General features: G+C 48.2%; 1 protein-coding gene across 1 annotated transcript in view; it reads right to left on the reverse strand.

Annotated features, from left to right (window-relative positions):
• The window catches only part of LOC147710140 (E3 ubiquitin-protein ligase TRIM11-like), a 125,232-nt gene that overhangs the window by 50,739 nt on the left and 57,392 nt on the right, over positions 1–17,101 (reverse strand). Inside the window, exons 4-5 of the mRNA XM_086920836.1 lie at positions 16,530–16,552; positions 587–639 (exon numbers count right to left, since the gene is read on the reverse strand). Coding sequence (XP_086776962.1) covers positions 587–639; positions 16,530–16,552 — 76 coding nt within the window. The remainder of the gene's footprint in view (positions 1–586; positions 640–16,529; positions 16,553–17,101) is intronic.

Genomic DNA, 17,101 nt, shown 5'->3' on the forward strand with positions numbered 1-17,101 from the left:
GCATGCCCTAGGTCAGTATGTGCTGGGTCTTTGCAGAAGCATGTGTTAGTTCACTGTTGGAGCTAGAACTCTGGAACACAGAATGAGTTATGCAGTACATGCCAAATTCTGAGGTGTAATTCCATGCCATCCCATATTTTACTATAATCCCAGCCCATATCACATCACACCATCCCATTATAACGTTCCATACCATACCGCCTTAAGATACCATTCCATAAAACTCCAATCCACACCATCCAATCGCATCTAATCCCTTCCTACCGCATACCATACCACCATAACATTCCATGCCATACCGTTCCATAGCACACAACACCAATCCACACCACACCATCCCACCACACCACACCATCCCATCACACCATATTACACCATGATACCAACCCATAGCACACCACACAATCCCATCCAATCATAACGTTCCAAACCATACAATACCATACCATACACAATCTCATCCCTTCCTATCCCATACCATACGAACATAACATAACATTCCATACCATACCACACAAAACCATACCATACCACATCATTTTCATGAACCATAACATACAGAGCTAATCGTCACAATGATATTTACCTTTATAACTCTTCACCACAATCTCTGGGCACTGAATCTTCACATTATTACACCTGTAATAATTAACACACACATCATCTTTGTATTAAAGAGCAATGACAGCTACAGGAACAAAGGACGAACATCACATAACACCCGTATTTGAAATAAGATTCAGTATTAAGAGCAGCGCCTATGGACTAGAGCTCAGTGTGAGTGACTGTTCATACACAACAGTCAAAGCTCTAACGAGATTCAAAAGTACCTTTAACATCTTGGGGCAGGATGTGGGTGTTCTATGGCAGATAGCTCAGTGAGACCAGCGTGCTTCATGTGAATCCATTGAGTGCCTCAGATTGGGTCGTCTATGAACGGTGGTCAGCTCAGTGAGAGGGGGGCTGACTAACAGGTTACATCTGCTTCTGGTGGAGTCTTGTGTATATAAAGTACGCACAGCCGGAGATTGGCCCCAATAATGCGCATGGCTGGAGGGGTTACGTGTGCTCCTAAAACACTGTAAATTCAGATGCCGCATTATTTAGGAATATATAGCCAATCAGGTAATGAACAAGTGGTTGTGACTGCTTTAGAGAAGAGTAATTTATAATTTATCATGTGTGTGTTGCTTAATTAAGTCAAAAAACACAGTTGATGGACAGAATGTAGAACAATGTCATACATTCACCCCAGTCCAAGGATCTGGGCCTAAATCCATCGCTTTTTTGCACTCCACACCACCCTGGGTTAGACACTGGCTATATGCAAATCAGCTCTGACCCTGTGCCTCATGGGAACAGTCCAGTCCGAACTACCAAGCCATGTCTTTCCCAGACCGGAATCAAGCATCCAAGGACCGGTTTCTGGCTATCAGCCTTCATCAGCCTGGATATCTTGACTCCAGTGGTGTGGAGAGCCTGGGACTCACGCCTGAGTATAACCAGCACACTCGGGGTGAAAATTGCAAAAAACATAGTTGATGGACAGAATGTAGAACAATGTCGTACAATCACCCCAGTACAAGGATCTGGGCCTAAATCCATCGTTTTTTTGCACTCCACACCACCCTGGGTTAGACACTGGCTATATGCAAATCAGCTCTGACCCTGTGCCTCATGGGAACAGTCCAGTCCGAACTACCAAGCCATGTCTTTCCCAGACCGGAATCAAGCATCCAAGGACCGGTTTCTGGCTATCAGCCTTCATCAGCCTGGATATCTTGACTCCAGTGGTGTGGAGAGCCTGGGACTCACGTCTGAGCATATCCAGCCCACTCGGGGTGAAAATTACAAAAAACACAGTTGATGGACAGAATGTAGAACAATGTCATACAATCACCCCAGTACAAGGATCTGGGCCTAAATCCATCGTTTTTTTGCACTCCACACCACCCCGAGTTAGACACTGGCTATATGCAAATCAGCTCTGACCCTGTGCCTCATGGGAACAGTCCAGTCCGAACTACCAAGCCATGTCCTTCCCTGACCGGAATCACGCATCCAAGGACCGGTTTCTGGCTATCAGCCTTCATCAGCCTGGATATCTTGACTCCAGTGGTGTGGAGAGCCTGGGACTCACGCCTGAGTATAACCAGCACACTCGGGGGGAAAATTGCAAAAAACACAGTTGATGGACAGAATGTAGAACAATGTCATACATTCACCCCAGTACAAGGATCTGGGCCTAAATCCATCGCTTTTTTGCACTCCACACCACCCTGGGTTAGACACTGGCTATATGCAAATCAGCTCTGACCCTGTGCCTCATGGGAACAGTCCAGTCCGAACGACCAAGCCATGTCTTTCCCAGACCGGAATCAAGCATCCAAGGACCGGTTTCTGGCTATCAGCCTTCATCAGCCTGGATATCTTGACTCCAGTGGTGTGGAGAGCCTGGGACTCACGCCTGAGTATAACTAGCACACTCGGGGTGAAAATTGCAAAAAACACAGTTGATGGACAGAATGTAGAACAATGTCATACATTCACCCCAGTACAAGGATCTGGGCCTAAATCCATCGCTTTTTTGCACTCCACACCACCCTGGGTTAGACACTGGCTATATGCAAATCAGCTCTGACCCTGTGCCTCATGGGAACAGTCCAGTCCGAACTACCAAGCCATGTCTTTCCCAGACCGGAATCAAGCATCCAAGGACCGGTTTCTGGCTATCAGCCTTCATCAGCCTGGATATCTTGACTCCAGTGGTGTGGAGAGCCTGGGACTCACGTCTGAGTATAACCAGCACACTCGGGGTGAAAATTGCAAAAAACACAGTTGATGGACAGAATGTAGAACAATGTCATACATTCACCCCAGTACAAGGATCTGGGCCTAAATCCATCGTTTTTTTGCACTCCACACCACCCTGGGTTAGACACTGGCTATATGCAAATCAGCTCTGACCCTGTGCCTCATGGGAACAGTCCAGTCTGAACTACCAAGCCATGTCTTTCCCAGACCGGAATCAAGCATCCAAGGACCGGTTTCTGGCTATCAGCCTTCATCAGCCTGGATATCTTGACTCCAGCTATCCAGGCTGATGAAGGCTGATAGCCAGAAACCGGTCCTTGGATGCTTGATTCCGGTCTGGGAAAGACATGGCTTGGTAGTTCGGACTGGACTGTTCCCATGAGGCACATGGTCAGAGCTGATTTGCATATAGCCAGTGTCTAACCCAGGGTGGTGTGGAGTGCAAAAAAACGATGGATTTAGGCCCAGATCCTTGTACTGGGGTGAATGTATGACATTGTTCTACATTCTGTCCATCAACTGTGTTTTTTGCAATTTTCACTCCGAGTGTGCTGGGTATACTCAGACGTGAGTCCCAGGCTCTCCACACCACTGGAGTCAAGCTATCCAGGCTGATGAAGGCTGATAGCCAGAAACCGGTCCTTGGATACTTGATTCCGGTCTGGGAAAGACATGGCTTGGTAGTTCGGACTGGACTGTTCCCATGAGGCACAGGGTCAGAGCTGATTTGCATATAGCCAGTGTCTAACCCAGGGTGGTGTGGAGTGCAAAAAAACGATGGATTTAGGCCCAGATCCTTGTACTGGGGTGATTGTATGACATTGTTCTACATTCTGTCCATCAACTGTGTTTTTAGCTTAATTAAGTCAAACACTGGTAAGACATACCAACAATGAACACAACAACATACCCTGCTATCCAAGATAGCATTTTTCAAAACGTATAGTCAATGTAAAACACGAAAGCGTCAAAGAATTGTTTAAGTCCAGTATATTTAATTTTATATACTTGAACCAGATCAAAAGTTAATTTATACAAAAGGAAGGTACAAAGGTTGCTCAAGGGACGGGAGAAGAATGGGTGTGCTCGTGATGGGTCGGGAAAAGTGAATAGTCACTAATATTCAGATTTTATACATTTTTAATGCTTAGACAATGGACTGGTAAAGAGACCAGTACAGAAAGGCCTGTCCCAAACAGATTATTTATAAAAATGTTTACAGTTTTTTGTAAATGCATAAATGCAACATCAAGCGAAGGGGATGGGATGAGATTCAGGCCGTTGATGGGTGGGGTGCGTCGACGTTTCGACTCGGCTTGTGCATTGATAGTGACTTATACCTCTTCAGGTCGAAAGGGGGGGGCAACCTAGGGGTAAAAGATCAACTGTGCGTTAATTGGCGCCTATTACCCAATCCAGGAGAGAAATGAGTGACGGTATAGTACTGACCTAATCCTACTAAAATTAGTATTGGTTAACTGATCGTGGCTATCCCGTCAGGCTCCTCAAGAAGGCACGTAAGAGGGCCTGGTTTAGCCACAGGGAGTATCTTCTGGAACCTTAAAGCAATAATTCCCAGACACAGGATCGATTAACTTGTGTCACAACCTATTACACCAAGAGCAATGACATCGGAAAACTGTGAACAAACATTGCCACCTTGTTGCTGACGATCTGGGTATACCAAACCCCACCATGCATGCCTTTAGAAAAGGGAAAAGAATCAGGGACTTTTTGGTGAAATCTTTACTTCCACCTAAACCCAACAGTGTCCAGTTACCACTATGGAACATCACCCCCATAAAGGGCCGTTTTAAGTGTCTACACGTACACAATGAGAGATCACACCAATTGTAACTCCTCAGGGGTCATATATGCCACCTCATGCCCCTGTAACTTTTTATATATCGGGCAAACAACGCAGAAAGTCAAAACCTGTGTCTTACAACACTGTAGTAGAATACGATGTGGGGTACAAGGTGCCCCACTAGTAGAACACTTTATCACCTTTGGGCACTCGGCCGAGAGCCTAAAAGGGTGGAGTAGTCTTGGCTCACAGCTCACTTAGCTGGATGGGGATATGAGGACAAGAATATGTAAACCATTCCTCTACTACCTTGGAAAGATTAGCACACACCCTCTGTTACTGCAAACTCCATCATCACTGATCTGGAACTTTAGAGCACAAACCCCTCTAAAAATATATCCTCAAGTTTACAAGATGGCTCAGTGAGGTAAGTGCTCACTGCCAGCATCTGTCTGACCTGTAAGACATATCTGTGAATTCCAGCAAGGCAAACTCACCCTTTCATCCTTCCCAGGTTGTTACGCTGCACACAGTGGGTAATGGAAATATTGTTATAAGCAATGATGAATGCTCAAAAGCTCCAGTACTTTGGGAGATCTCTGCCCAGAGATCTCTGCCCACAGTTCTCTGCCCACATACCCTCACTACAGAGGGAGACAGGCACATAATCCCTGCAAGTGTAATCTCCATCATCTCTGCTCTAGAACCTTGGTGGGGTTAGCACGCAATACCTCCAACTTTAAACCCCTTCATCGCTGCTCTAGAACCTTGGATCAATAAACACACAATCCCGGCCACTGTAAACCCAGTCTTCCCTGTTCTAGAACTTTTAATGGGATTAGCGCAGTATACTACCTTTGGAGAGAGGAGAGTTCATGTCACTATACGCTGCAACCTCGAGGCACTGTTACTTCTTAGGATTCTTCCTTCATCTCTGGCTGAACGTGTCTGTGGCATCCACAGGATCTATCTGTGATTTATCCTATGGGGGATCCATAGGGTCGGCATGGGCATTCATTTTATTACTGATATATAATATTACCATCTTGACTCCTTTGTGTACAGTTGTGTAGAACGAGATGTCTTAAATTAGAACCCACTGTGCTCTGGAAGCCCCACGTGCACAAGGATGTGCATCCAAAGCCCTTTATTCAATCCCAGTCTGGGGTTATTTACACCTACAATGCATCCATCAGATGACCTTTAATGGGTCAAATGTGGGCTGCAATGAATGCTGCAGTCAAAGCCTCCCAGCTCCGACTGATTCTCCCTTAAAAACATATTGGCGTTGGTGTAAACCCTTCCAGACACTGAGCAAAGGATGTAAGGGGGAAGGGTCTTCCTGATAGGATGGCTGGGGAGAAGCTGGACCCCACCCTAATTACACTTCTGAAGATTCACACAAGGAAACTGACATCAGGCCTGGTCTTGCCTTTGTCACCCTGGACAGTTTAGAGACAAGACCAGGGGATGGGGAAGAACTGACCAGAACCAGTTTTGTGGTTGGTTGGGGAATTTCCCCACAAAAAGCTGACACTAGTATGAAAATGAGGACCTTCAGAACATTCCATCAGAACACTCCTGGACATGTGGAAGATTCAAAAGAAGGACTACCCTGCTGCTGGAAAGACTGCCCTGCTGCTGGAAGGACTGCCCTGCTGCTGGAAGGACTGCCCTGCAGCTGAAAGGACTGCCCTTCTGCTGCAAGGACTGCCCTGCTGCTGGAAGGACTGCCCTACTGCGGGAAGGACTGCCCTGCTGCAGGAAGGACTGCCCTGCTGCGGGAAGGACTGCCCTGCTGCTGCAAGGACTGCTCCGCCTCTGGAAGGACTGCCCTGCTGCTGGAAGGACTGCCCTGCTGCTGGAAGGACCGCCCTGCTGCTGGAAGGACCGCCCTGCTGCTGGAAGGACTGCCCTGCTGCTGGAAGGACTGCCCTGCTGCGGGAAGGACCGCCCTGCTGCGGGAAGGACCGCCCTGCTGCTGGAAGGACTGCCCTGCTGCGGGAAGGACTGCCCTGCTGCTGGAAGGACAGCCCTGCTGCTGGAAGGACTGCCCTGCTGCTGCAAGGACTGCCCTGCTGCTGGAAGGACTGCCCTGCTGCTGGAAGGACCGCCCTGCTGCTGGAAGGACCGCCCTGCTGCTGGAAGGACTGCCCTGCTGCGGGAAGGACCGCCCTGCTGCTGGAAGGACTGCCCTGCTGCGGGAAGGACTGCCCTGCTGCTGGAAGGACAGCCCTGCTGCTGGAAGGACTGCCCTGCTGCTGGAAGGACTGCCCTGCTGCGGGAAGGACTGCCTTGCTGCTGGAAGGACTGCATTGCTGTCTGAAGAGGAAGGGTTGGACCTGCTTGCCTAGGTCACAGGCTACCCAGAGTGGCTCTAAGGGTTAGTCGACTGATCTCCTGTGTGAGCGACATTGACACCACAAGCTTCTAGAGACCTCCCTGCAATTGCCCTGCTGACCAGTACCAACTGGACCTGCCTGGACCTGCCCGAGCCTCCTGCTGGCCTGTAGGCATTATAGACTGTGCACTCTTGAGATACAACGCAGGGATCCTGATATGGTTTAGCCTTACAGAGCGTAGACTATTGTAATACGACGCCAAGCTGATGACGTGATGTATCCTTACAAGGTATAGTGTCCTGTAATATGACACCTGGCTCCTGACATGGTGTAACCTTACAGAGTGTACACCCCTGTAATACGATGCATAGATGCTTACATGGTAAAGGCGAACACAGTGTAGACCCTTGTAATAGGATGCCTGGTTTATGACAAGTTACAGGCTCACAAATTGTAGACTCCTGTACTACAACGTCTGGACCACAACATGGTATAGGCGTACGGAGTGTAGGCACCTGTAATACGATGCCGATTCCTGACATGGCACAGGCTGTAGACTCTTGTAATATGTCGCCTGGCTCCTGACATGGGAAAGGTGTACAAAGTGCAGACCAGTAATACAATGCCTGGATCCTGACATTTTAGAGGCTTACAGAGTGTAGACTCATGTGATAAGATGCCTTGCAACACAACACCTGGACCATGACAGGGTACAGGCTTATGGAGTGTAGACTTTTTTTTTATCACATCTTTTTATTGAATATAAGACGACGGGAAAATCCAATCAATATCATCAGGCTTTGTAGATTACATAATAGAGACAGGATCCCCCACTTCACACAAGTTGGAACTCGATGTTATCATAAGTCTACATCACTGCACACATTTGTGACTACATTCCCGCCCATGGCCATTGCAGAGGACCTCATTCCTGAAGCAGAGCAGAAGTTCATTCCAGTGACCCCCAACTCTATTCCCACTTACGGGGGCAACCGCGACCCCCATAGATCACCATCTCCACCACCCTCATCAGTCCATATCACGCCTCCAATCCTTGAGCTGTGGTGGTGATTCTGCTCCCCACAATCTTGCCATGTTCCTTTTGCGGACCATGAGGCCTAAAGTGACTCATATATGCTCCATGCGGCCCAGATCCGTGGCCTCCCACACATTCAGGAGGTAGCACTTCACCGAGAGACGAGCCCCCGCCTCTGACACTGTTTATACAGGCCACCACTGAGGTCCAATAAGTCAGCATTGCTGAACAGTGCCAGAGTATATAGTAAGATGTGCCTTCTCCCCCACACCCCCGCACGCAAGCTGATTCAGGGCTCCTTCCCATTTTGACCAATGTATTGCAAAAGACATACGCCCTGTGTGGTATCTTGAGTTGCACCAGACGAAATCGTGATCTGATCGCCATCTCTTTGGGAGAAGCTAGGCCTACCAGCCAGTCCTCATCCTCCATGTCTCCTATGTCAGTACCCAACGTTGCTGGAGCTGAAGCAATGTGTCGGATGCACTGTTAATACGTTTTTTATACGTTAAGGAGATTGCTTCGCATACCATGTAGTCATCTAATATTCTGTTTTCTAACAGGGATGCTTCAGGTAGGACCTCCCCATTAGGGACCGCTGCCATTAAAGTGAACATCCAGAAAGAACGGTCCAGAGATCCTGAATCTGGAAATGAATCCCTATGTAATGGAGGAATTTTGCTCAAAGCCCTGGACCTTTTCAGACTCAAAAGGACAAGTAGAGAAAGGGTTGTGAGCGTCAGCTGTTCTCTTTCTTTTACAACGTTTTCTATGAAAAAATTATAATTAGTGAAATGGACTCAAATCATGTGACAAATAAAAAGAACTATTCTCACTCAAACCTACTCGTATTGTGTTACATCCAAATAAGGAATTAGCCTATTGATGGGTATATATACGTGGCTGCCATAAAGTGTGGTGGACATGAAGGTATCAGAAGGTTTCTGGGTCGACGAGGTAATTTTCATGCTGTAAATCAGGAAACGGAAAAACTGTTCCACCCGTCCATAGATCTCCCTCCCTGGAGAAACCTATCAGGTCCCATTTATCAAAGCCGGTCTTCGGCCTAATGTGCCCAGTATTCCTGAGTCCCATAGTGGCGTTGTCTGGGTGATCCTACCCTCCCAGTCCAGTGTTTTAAGAGTTGTGTGCCACAGTTGGACCGGAAGAGCTGTGGGTCCTGTGAGGATCATATAACATGGGGAGGTGTACAGTGATCGTGTGTATTCAAGTGGCCGTAACACATAACAGTCCATATGAAACGCCGTATTGGCTGGAGGCCGATGTACCCATTGGTTAACAGTGGTGAGCTGTGCTGCCTGGTAATATCTGTGGATGTCGGGCAACGTAATACCACCGTCATACAAGTCATGTGTCAGTTTTTTGAGGGCTATATGAGGGGCACCCCGTCCCACAACAAGGTCCTTAACCCCTTCGATGCTCATGACGAGCTGAGCTCGTCATGAACAATGGGAATGAAGGGAATGCAGCACAGGAGGAAAATCTCTCAAGCATCCAAGGTGTTAATTCAGTCTCTATAGTCCGGAAGTAGGTATCGGGGACTGAGAATGGTGCATTTTGCACAAGTAAAGAAACCGCTGCAGTGCCATCATCTTGGACAAAGCAGCGCGTCCAAGAAGGGACAAGGGCAGGGCCCTCCAGTGGCAAACGTCTCTCCTGAGTACTGTAGGGGACCCTTAGATTATTGTCGTAGAATGAGTCGGGATCGGTGGTGACATAGATACCAAATATCGGAAGCTATCAGAAACTACCCTTGCTACACATCCCCTATCTTGTCACGAAGAGTACCCACTGAGAACAAATAGCGTCCATTTAGACCACTTAATGGTGTATCCCAAGTATCTACCGAAGGTTGTGAATATTTCCAGTATACGACTCAGGGAGACGCCGGAGCTGCTATATACAATAATATATTGTCAGCGTACAGAGAAATTATGTATTCCCACTCCTCCATCCAGTGTAGGCCACGTATCAAAGGGTCAGAGAATTCACAGGTCGTCAGTGGTTCTAGAACTAGGGCAAACAAGAGAGGCGAAAGATGGCAACCTTGTTGTGGTCTCACACCTCAAGGGGAATTATCTAGAGGTTTTCGCATTAATGACTACCCAGGCCAGGGAATTGGTGTATAATAATCGTACCCAGGACAAGAACTTGGGGTCGAAGCTCATCCGTTCCAGCACAGCAAAAAGGTATAACCATTCCACAGTGTCGAACGCCATACGAGCATTAAGGGACAAAATAGTTGCGCCTTCTTGTATAGAAAGGGCGAGCCCCAACATTCCGTGGAGACATCGCAGATTGAAGGTCGGGTTTCTACCTGGCGTGAAACAGAACTGGTGTGGATGCACCAATTTGGTAATAATTTGTATTCATCTATGGGCTAATAGTTTCACCAAAATTTTGATCTCAGCGTTGAGGAGGGAAATGGGTCTGCAGGAGGAGCAGTCCTCAGCTGGCCTACCCTCCTTATGAAGGACCACAATGGAAGCGAGCCTTTGGTCTCTGGAGAGCACCCCCTTTTCCCGGCTCTCCAAGTACATTTGAAGTAATTGCGGTGCAATAAGAGTCATAGTAATCTTGTATAACTATATCGGGAGCACGTTCGGACACATTGCTTTGCCTGATGCGATATTGCGAATCGCTTGGGCAATTGTGTCCTCTGTAGGATCACTTTCCATGAAGGCTCTGTCTTCAGTAGGGAGTGTAGGAAGTCGTAAATACCAGAGAAAGTCGTGGGAATGTCACATACTCGTAGCCCCGACTGGGGAGTATAGGTGCTTGTAGTAATCTGAGAAGGCATTCGCAATACCTTGGGGATCTGTAAGAAACACCCTGGTGCCCTGAGAGATCCCGGTAACCCATCTAATCGCCTTTTGCCAGACGTAGGTCCCTTGCTCACTTTGTCACTGAATACAAACTAGCCTGACTGATGAAGGGTGTTACCCAGAAACCGGTCCCAGGATGCTTGATTCCGGTTCAGGGAAGACCTGGCTTGGCAATTCGGGCTGGACTTTTCCCATAAGGAACAGAGTCAAGACTGATTTGCATAAAGCTGGGTCTCAACTGAGGTTGCGAAGCGAGCTAAAAAATTATGATGGATTCAACCCAGATCTGTGACTGGGGGTGAGTGTCTGAAACGTTTTGGCACTCCATGCATCATCTCCTTGTGTTTGCTTTGTTCGCCCTAAGTTGGCAGGGTATGCCCAGACGTGGGTCCCTTGCTTACTTTGCCACTGAATTCAAGCTAGCCTGGCTGATGAAGGGTGTTACCCAGAAACGGGTTGAAGAATGCTTTTTTCCGGTTCTGGGAAGACCTGACTTGGCAATTTGGGTTGGACTGTTCCCTTGCCAAGAGGCACAGGGTCAAGACTGATTTGCATATAGCTGGGTCTGAACTGAGGTGGCGAAGTGAGCTAAAGAATGGTGATGGATTCAACCCAGATCTGTGACTGGGGGTGAGTGTCTGAAAAGTTTTGGCGCTCCGTCCATCATCTCCTTGTGTTTGCTTTGTTCGCCCTAAGTTGGCAGGGTATGCCCAGACGTGGGTCCTTTGCTCACTTTGCCACTGAATTCAAGCTAGCCTGTCTGATGAAGGTGTTATCCAGAAACCGGTCCCAGGATGCTTGTTTCTGGTTCAGGGAAGACCTGGCTTGGCAATTCGGGCTGGACTGTTCCCATGAGGCACAGGGTCAAGACTGATTTTCATATAGCTGAATCTGAACCGAGGTGGTGAAGTGAGCTAAAGAATGATGATGGATTCAGCCCAGATCTGTGACTGGGGGTGAGTGTCTGAAATGTTTCAGCGCTCCGTCTATCATCTCCTTGTGTTTGCTCCATTTATCAATGCCATATATATAGCCCAAATGGGGGAGCGGTCAGATATCCCCCTAGCCAAATGGTGCATCTCTCGGAATCACGAGACGTGGTGGGCCAAAGTGAGTAGGAGGGAAATACGGGAGAGACGCCCATGAGCCCCGAGGGAAATGTACAATTCTGAGTGATGGGATTGTATGTTTGCCATACATCTACCAACCCCATTGCTGTAAAGAAGGCCATCAAATGTGTGTGGGAAGTGGTCACGTGGCGTGGGGGTTGACAGTCAAGTGAATCACGCATGGTCATATTAAAGTCACCCCCTAATAGGAGTTCACCCAAGTCCAGAAGAGTGCTGCTGTGTAAGGCCAGATGGTTATACACTGATAGGACATTTATCAGTTCCCCCTCCCATATCCCAGAGAGGGTGTCCATCTATATAGGAAGTTGTAGGGGATTGCTTCACTGTCAACTGCAATTATTTTTTAATAGAATGCCTACTGCTCTAGAGCTTGTTGTGAAACCTGCATATATCACCAACTTGTGACCCCTACCGTCTAGGGCTTTGCAAGTGTTACCATCAGATGCATCTCCTGTAGGAGGACCACCATCAGGTGAATGCCGTTTAACATATTGTAGCACCCTAATTATGAAGATTTCATACTCTGTCAAAGGAGATAAAAACTTGATGGATCAATGGATGAGTTTTATGCCTGGTTAAAAGACCTGGCCAGTGTGTGCATGTTAACTGATGAGAGCTCAATCCATAATCAAACAAAGAAGATAAAGACATCGAAACCCACTACCATTAACAGGAGGCTTCAAAGTGGAACTCGCTCATGAGAAACAAGCAGTCCGGGCAGAGGTGCTCATTACCAAAGAGTGCAGGAATGCTCCTAAGCTGTCAGGCTGCCACAAGTCTTCAGCTGATTCAGTCTGCCTCCACTACTGAGCTGGACAATCTTCTCCTAGAAAGCAATAGCCTGTTTCGTGGCCTTGGGTGTTTGAAAGGAAAGACTGTGCATCTGCAGATCGATCAATCTATTGGCATCACTGAGTGGCGATTCATCTTCAGGCTAAAGTGGAAGAGGAGCTATGAAGGCTGGAAGAGGCGGACATCATCGAGTGAGATTATGGGTCACTCCCTGGGTTTTCACAACTGTTGTCACCAGGAAGCCCAAACAGCCAGGAGACGTGTGGCTGTGTTTGGACATGCAACTCCTGAATCAGGCGTGCCAAAGACAACAACATATCACGCATATACTAATAAATGAGTCTTACCTGCTGATGCTAGACCCACTTTTTGATATATCACAACCTTCCCCACACACCTGGGTCTGAGACTATACACAAGATTAAACTTCGGAATCTCCAGCGTCGCTGATGTTTTTGAGAACACCATCCCAGAAGTTCTATATGGCTTGACTGGAATAATTAACATCTGTGATGACATCTTGGTGCAGGCACACAATGTGACAGTCATTATTGTGTCCAAAAAGTCCTATAGTGCCTCCAAGCGGCCTCAGGCTAAAGAAACACATCAGTTTCCTGGAACAGAGATTTTCAGCGGAAATTGTGACTCTGAATCCCAACAAAGTCAAAGACAAGAAATCTGCACTCACACCAACTTTCATGACAGGAGTAAGACGTTTCCTAGGCATGATGACATACCGTGGTAAGTTCACAAAATACTTGACAGCCTTTACGGATCTAACCCAGGCACTTACAAAGACTGATGTCAAGCAATGGTCATAGAGGGTAGATAGTGATTTAACAGACCAAGGATGGGACACTGCTGATCTGCCGCTTCTCCAGGCCCCGGACTCCTGCCTCACGACTCTCCCTGCTCCATTCAGGAACCAGAGCCAGTGCCGCCATAAGCGTCAGGGAACTAAAGTTCCCAGCAGCCTCCAGGAGGTGGGCTTGGCCCATTTTCGCACCTCTGAAGCAGATTAATTCCTTCTGCGGCTCCCGCCTCGCGGGAGCTGTGCGGACAGTGGCCGAGCAAAGCCTAGGCAAAGGGTGAGCCCGTCCATGCCCGTCAGAAACAGGAGGAGGCTGAGCCACCCCTCTTACACCCACAGTTTCAGTTACAGTGCTCTGTGGCCTTGTCCCCCCTGACACCGTGCCCGGCGCTCTCCCCTCAGCCCAACCTGCACCAGACTCCCAGTAGTTACTGCCCAGCTTCACCCCTCTTGACCCTGGTGGCCTAGGCCGGCTGCACTTGACCTTGCAGTCTGGCTTCTTCCCCTTTCCTTTCTCCCTGCCTGCCCGACCTATCCCTTGTCCCCGGCTCCGCTGGGACCTCCCTTCCGCTGCCTGCAGCCCAGCCGCTCCCTACACCTCGCCTCCCGCGTCGCTCCCCGTCGTGCGTGCTGTCTCCCCCTATGGGCACCATTGGCACCCTCCTGCCAGTAACCCAGTCCTCTGGCATGGAGACCACAGCGCACCCACGAGGCAGACGCGCACCGTGGGTATGCTGTGCTTGGACCTCGCTCTGCACTAGGTCTACACCCACCACGGACCGCTTGAGCTTCACAGCAGACGAACTTAGAGCCCTGGTCCCCGGATGCCAGAACAACTGCTGTGCCCAGGCCTCACCCAGGACCACCGATGGCCCTTTCTCCTGCCAGAACTGCCGATTTACCTGCATCACAAGAGAAACAACTGACACCACGTTCAGCAGCCACAGCAAGTCACTCACACTCAACAGCAGGGACGTGGCCAACCCCTTCCGAGAGATCAACTGCCTGCTGAACAACGCACGCTCTCTTGGAAAAGACGCCACAGAAATCTGGAAAACCATCATCACCCCAGACACCATCTTCATCACATAGTCCTGGCTGAACCCCGCATCAGCACCCAGTATTGCCACAGCCATACCAGACAGATGCAAGATAACACACCGAGACCGGACCAATAGAAATGGCAGCATCACAGCCATAATCCACAAAGAGACTCTCAAATGCACAACCACCACAGACAACACCACCCCCTTCATGGAGCACCTCAACTTCCAACTCCAAACGAACAGCAAAACCACAATCGGAGACAACCTCGCCTACAGACCTCCGGGACTCAGCCCTCCCTTCTGCAACACCATCTCCGACTTCATCGCTTCTTTCACCATTGAGGTGAAACTATCTTCCTAGGAGATCTCACTTTCACCTTGAAAACATTGATGACACCAACACGGCTGACATCCTAGAAAGAATGGCCAACCTCAAACTCGAGCAATTAGTCACCGACCCCACTCACATCGCAGGAGACACGCTTGACCCTATCTTTACACCCACACTGAACAGCTCACCTGGACCGACCACCACTGCGTCCACTTCATCATCTCAGAGCCCCTCAAAACCCCCACCTCCACTGCCAGCGAAACATGTCGTAGCCGGTCCAAAGCATTAGAACAACGCTGGATCAACACCCTTAACTTTCACCTACCTACCTCCACAAGGACACGGAACAAGCAGTGGACAACTTCACTAAATGGATCACAGCATGCGCCCTGAGGAATCCTACCAACCCCAACAAACAAACACAACACCCCCAGGAGCTGAACTAGTACACATGTTATGGAGCTGCCCCCGAATAGGAGTGTACTGGAATACGATAACCAGGATATTACACGCATGCACAGGTCAAGCACTACCTTTTGTATACCTCCTGTATCAATTCAGGAGGACGCCTGCCACCAAAGTAGTGCCTAGGTTCCTAGACCTGGGGATAATAGTAGCTAAAAGGCTCCTAACTAGATGGTGGAAAGTGGTGGACCCACCACATGTACGGGCATGGCGTCACTCATTGTTCGCATGGGCCAAGGCCGAAAGCATCTCCATCAAGCATGAAGAAACGTTAGAACTGCGTTGAGAACCCATAGCAGCATGTTGGGACAACCTCTTAAATGAGCTGCAACAGATAGAGGGCGGTGACCCTGAGGATTCGCCTGGTTGCGACGTGGGCGAATAGATGTAGCGAACCATACACTAACCATACACGCTAACGGGCGTACCATGATATTCCAAGGGTGAAGGCAGACCACTTAAGAATGTGAATAAGCGTGGACACTACGCAAAGGGGACATTGAGTAACACAGCAGCAAGGAAATATTACGCAAACATGCCCGAAGATGGAGAGTTTGGAGGGAATTTACTAAAGAATAAGGCCTGAACATGGCTTTAATTACATTTCAACGCTGTTTGGAAGCAGAGAAGGGATGTTTTGAAGACTGGTATCGTAGTTCGGAAACTTTTAATTCGTTTTTCCACAACTCCTAATTGAAGAAACCGGAGAGGAAGTTTCCAGAATTTGCATTAGTTTTCTGTGCGTACAGGGAACTCTTCTGAGGACTTCAGGTAGGTTTTATAGATACAAATAGGTTTTGTGAGGACAGCAGCTCATTTCTGTAGCAATTATTTCAAGATTCAAAGGAGTTTTCTGATGACTTACAGGGATTTAGGAAGATTTAAGAGCATTTCCTGATGATACAAGGGAGTTTTCAGATGACTTAAGTTTTCAGAGGAATCAAAGGTATTTTCTGAGGACTTAAGGTTTTTGTTGAGGATACAAAGTGATTTTAGGAGGATCTGAAAGTTTCCTAGCACTTTGTGTTAACTTAGTAGTGGCATTTACACACTGCAGCGGTGAGACCTGTGCCTTACACACTGACAGGAGAATAATAAACCAGCCTTACCTGCTTAGGGTGCTTCTGACATCCTGCAAAACAGAAAAACAAAGTGAAATCAGTTTCCAGAGAAGATGTTAAAGTTATGGTAGTATTTTTAGGAGTGAAACACTTCAATCGATCTATGATTAGAAAACGTTGGCTGCGGTCACATGACAAAGCACATTCTGTGGCATCGCATGACCCAGCACAGAGTGTGACATTCTGAATGTCGACAAATCACATAGCAGAAACTGATATTCTGAATGGTAATGCCACAGCACGGTGTCATTCTGAATGGAGTCACAAAACACAGCACATTCTGATGAATGACACATTGTATGTTCTCAACAGGGTCATGTACAGGGGCCTCATTTAGGACTTGCCAGGGGTTGCAGCTGCGACTCCTGGATTGCCCCTTGTGACCCGTCACTGCTTGTGCAACCCTGACTTCAGAGGTAGTAAATTCAGTGCCAAGAAGACAGAGGCAGCTCGCCCTTATGAGAGTTGTGCTCCACCTTCGTTTTCTGCCATTTTATTTTATTACATTAACAGTGAATAACCTGCCAGAAGTCCTTGCTGTAGATCCTGGTGCGCCATGT

The sequence above is a fragment of the Lissotriton vulgaris genome, chromosome 5, assembly GCF_964263255.1.
Source record: "Lissotriton vulgaris chromosome 5, aLisVul1.2, whole genome shotgun sequence".
Lineage (NCBI taxonomy): Eukaryota > Metazoa > Chordata > Amphibia > Caudata > Salamandridae > Lissotriton > Lissotriton vulgaris.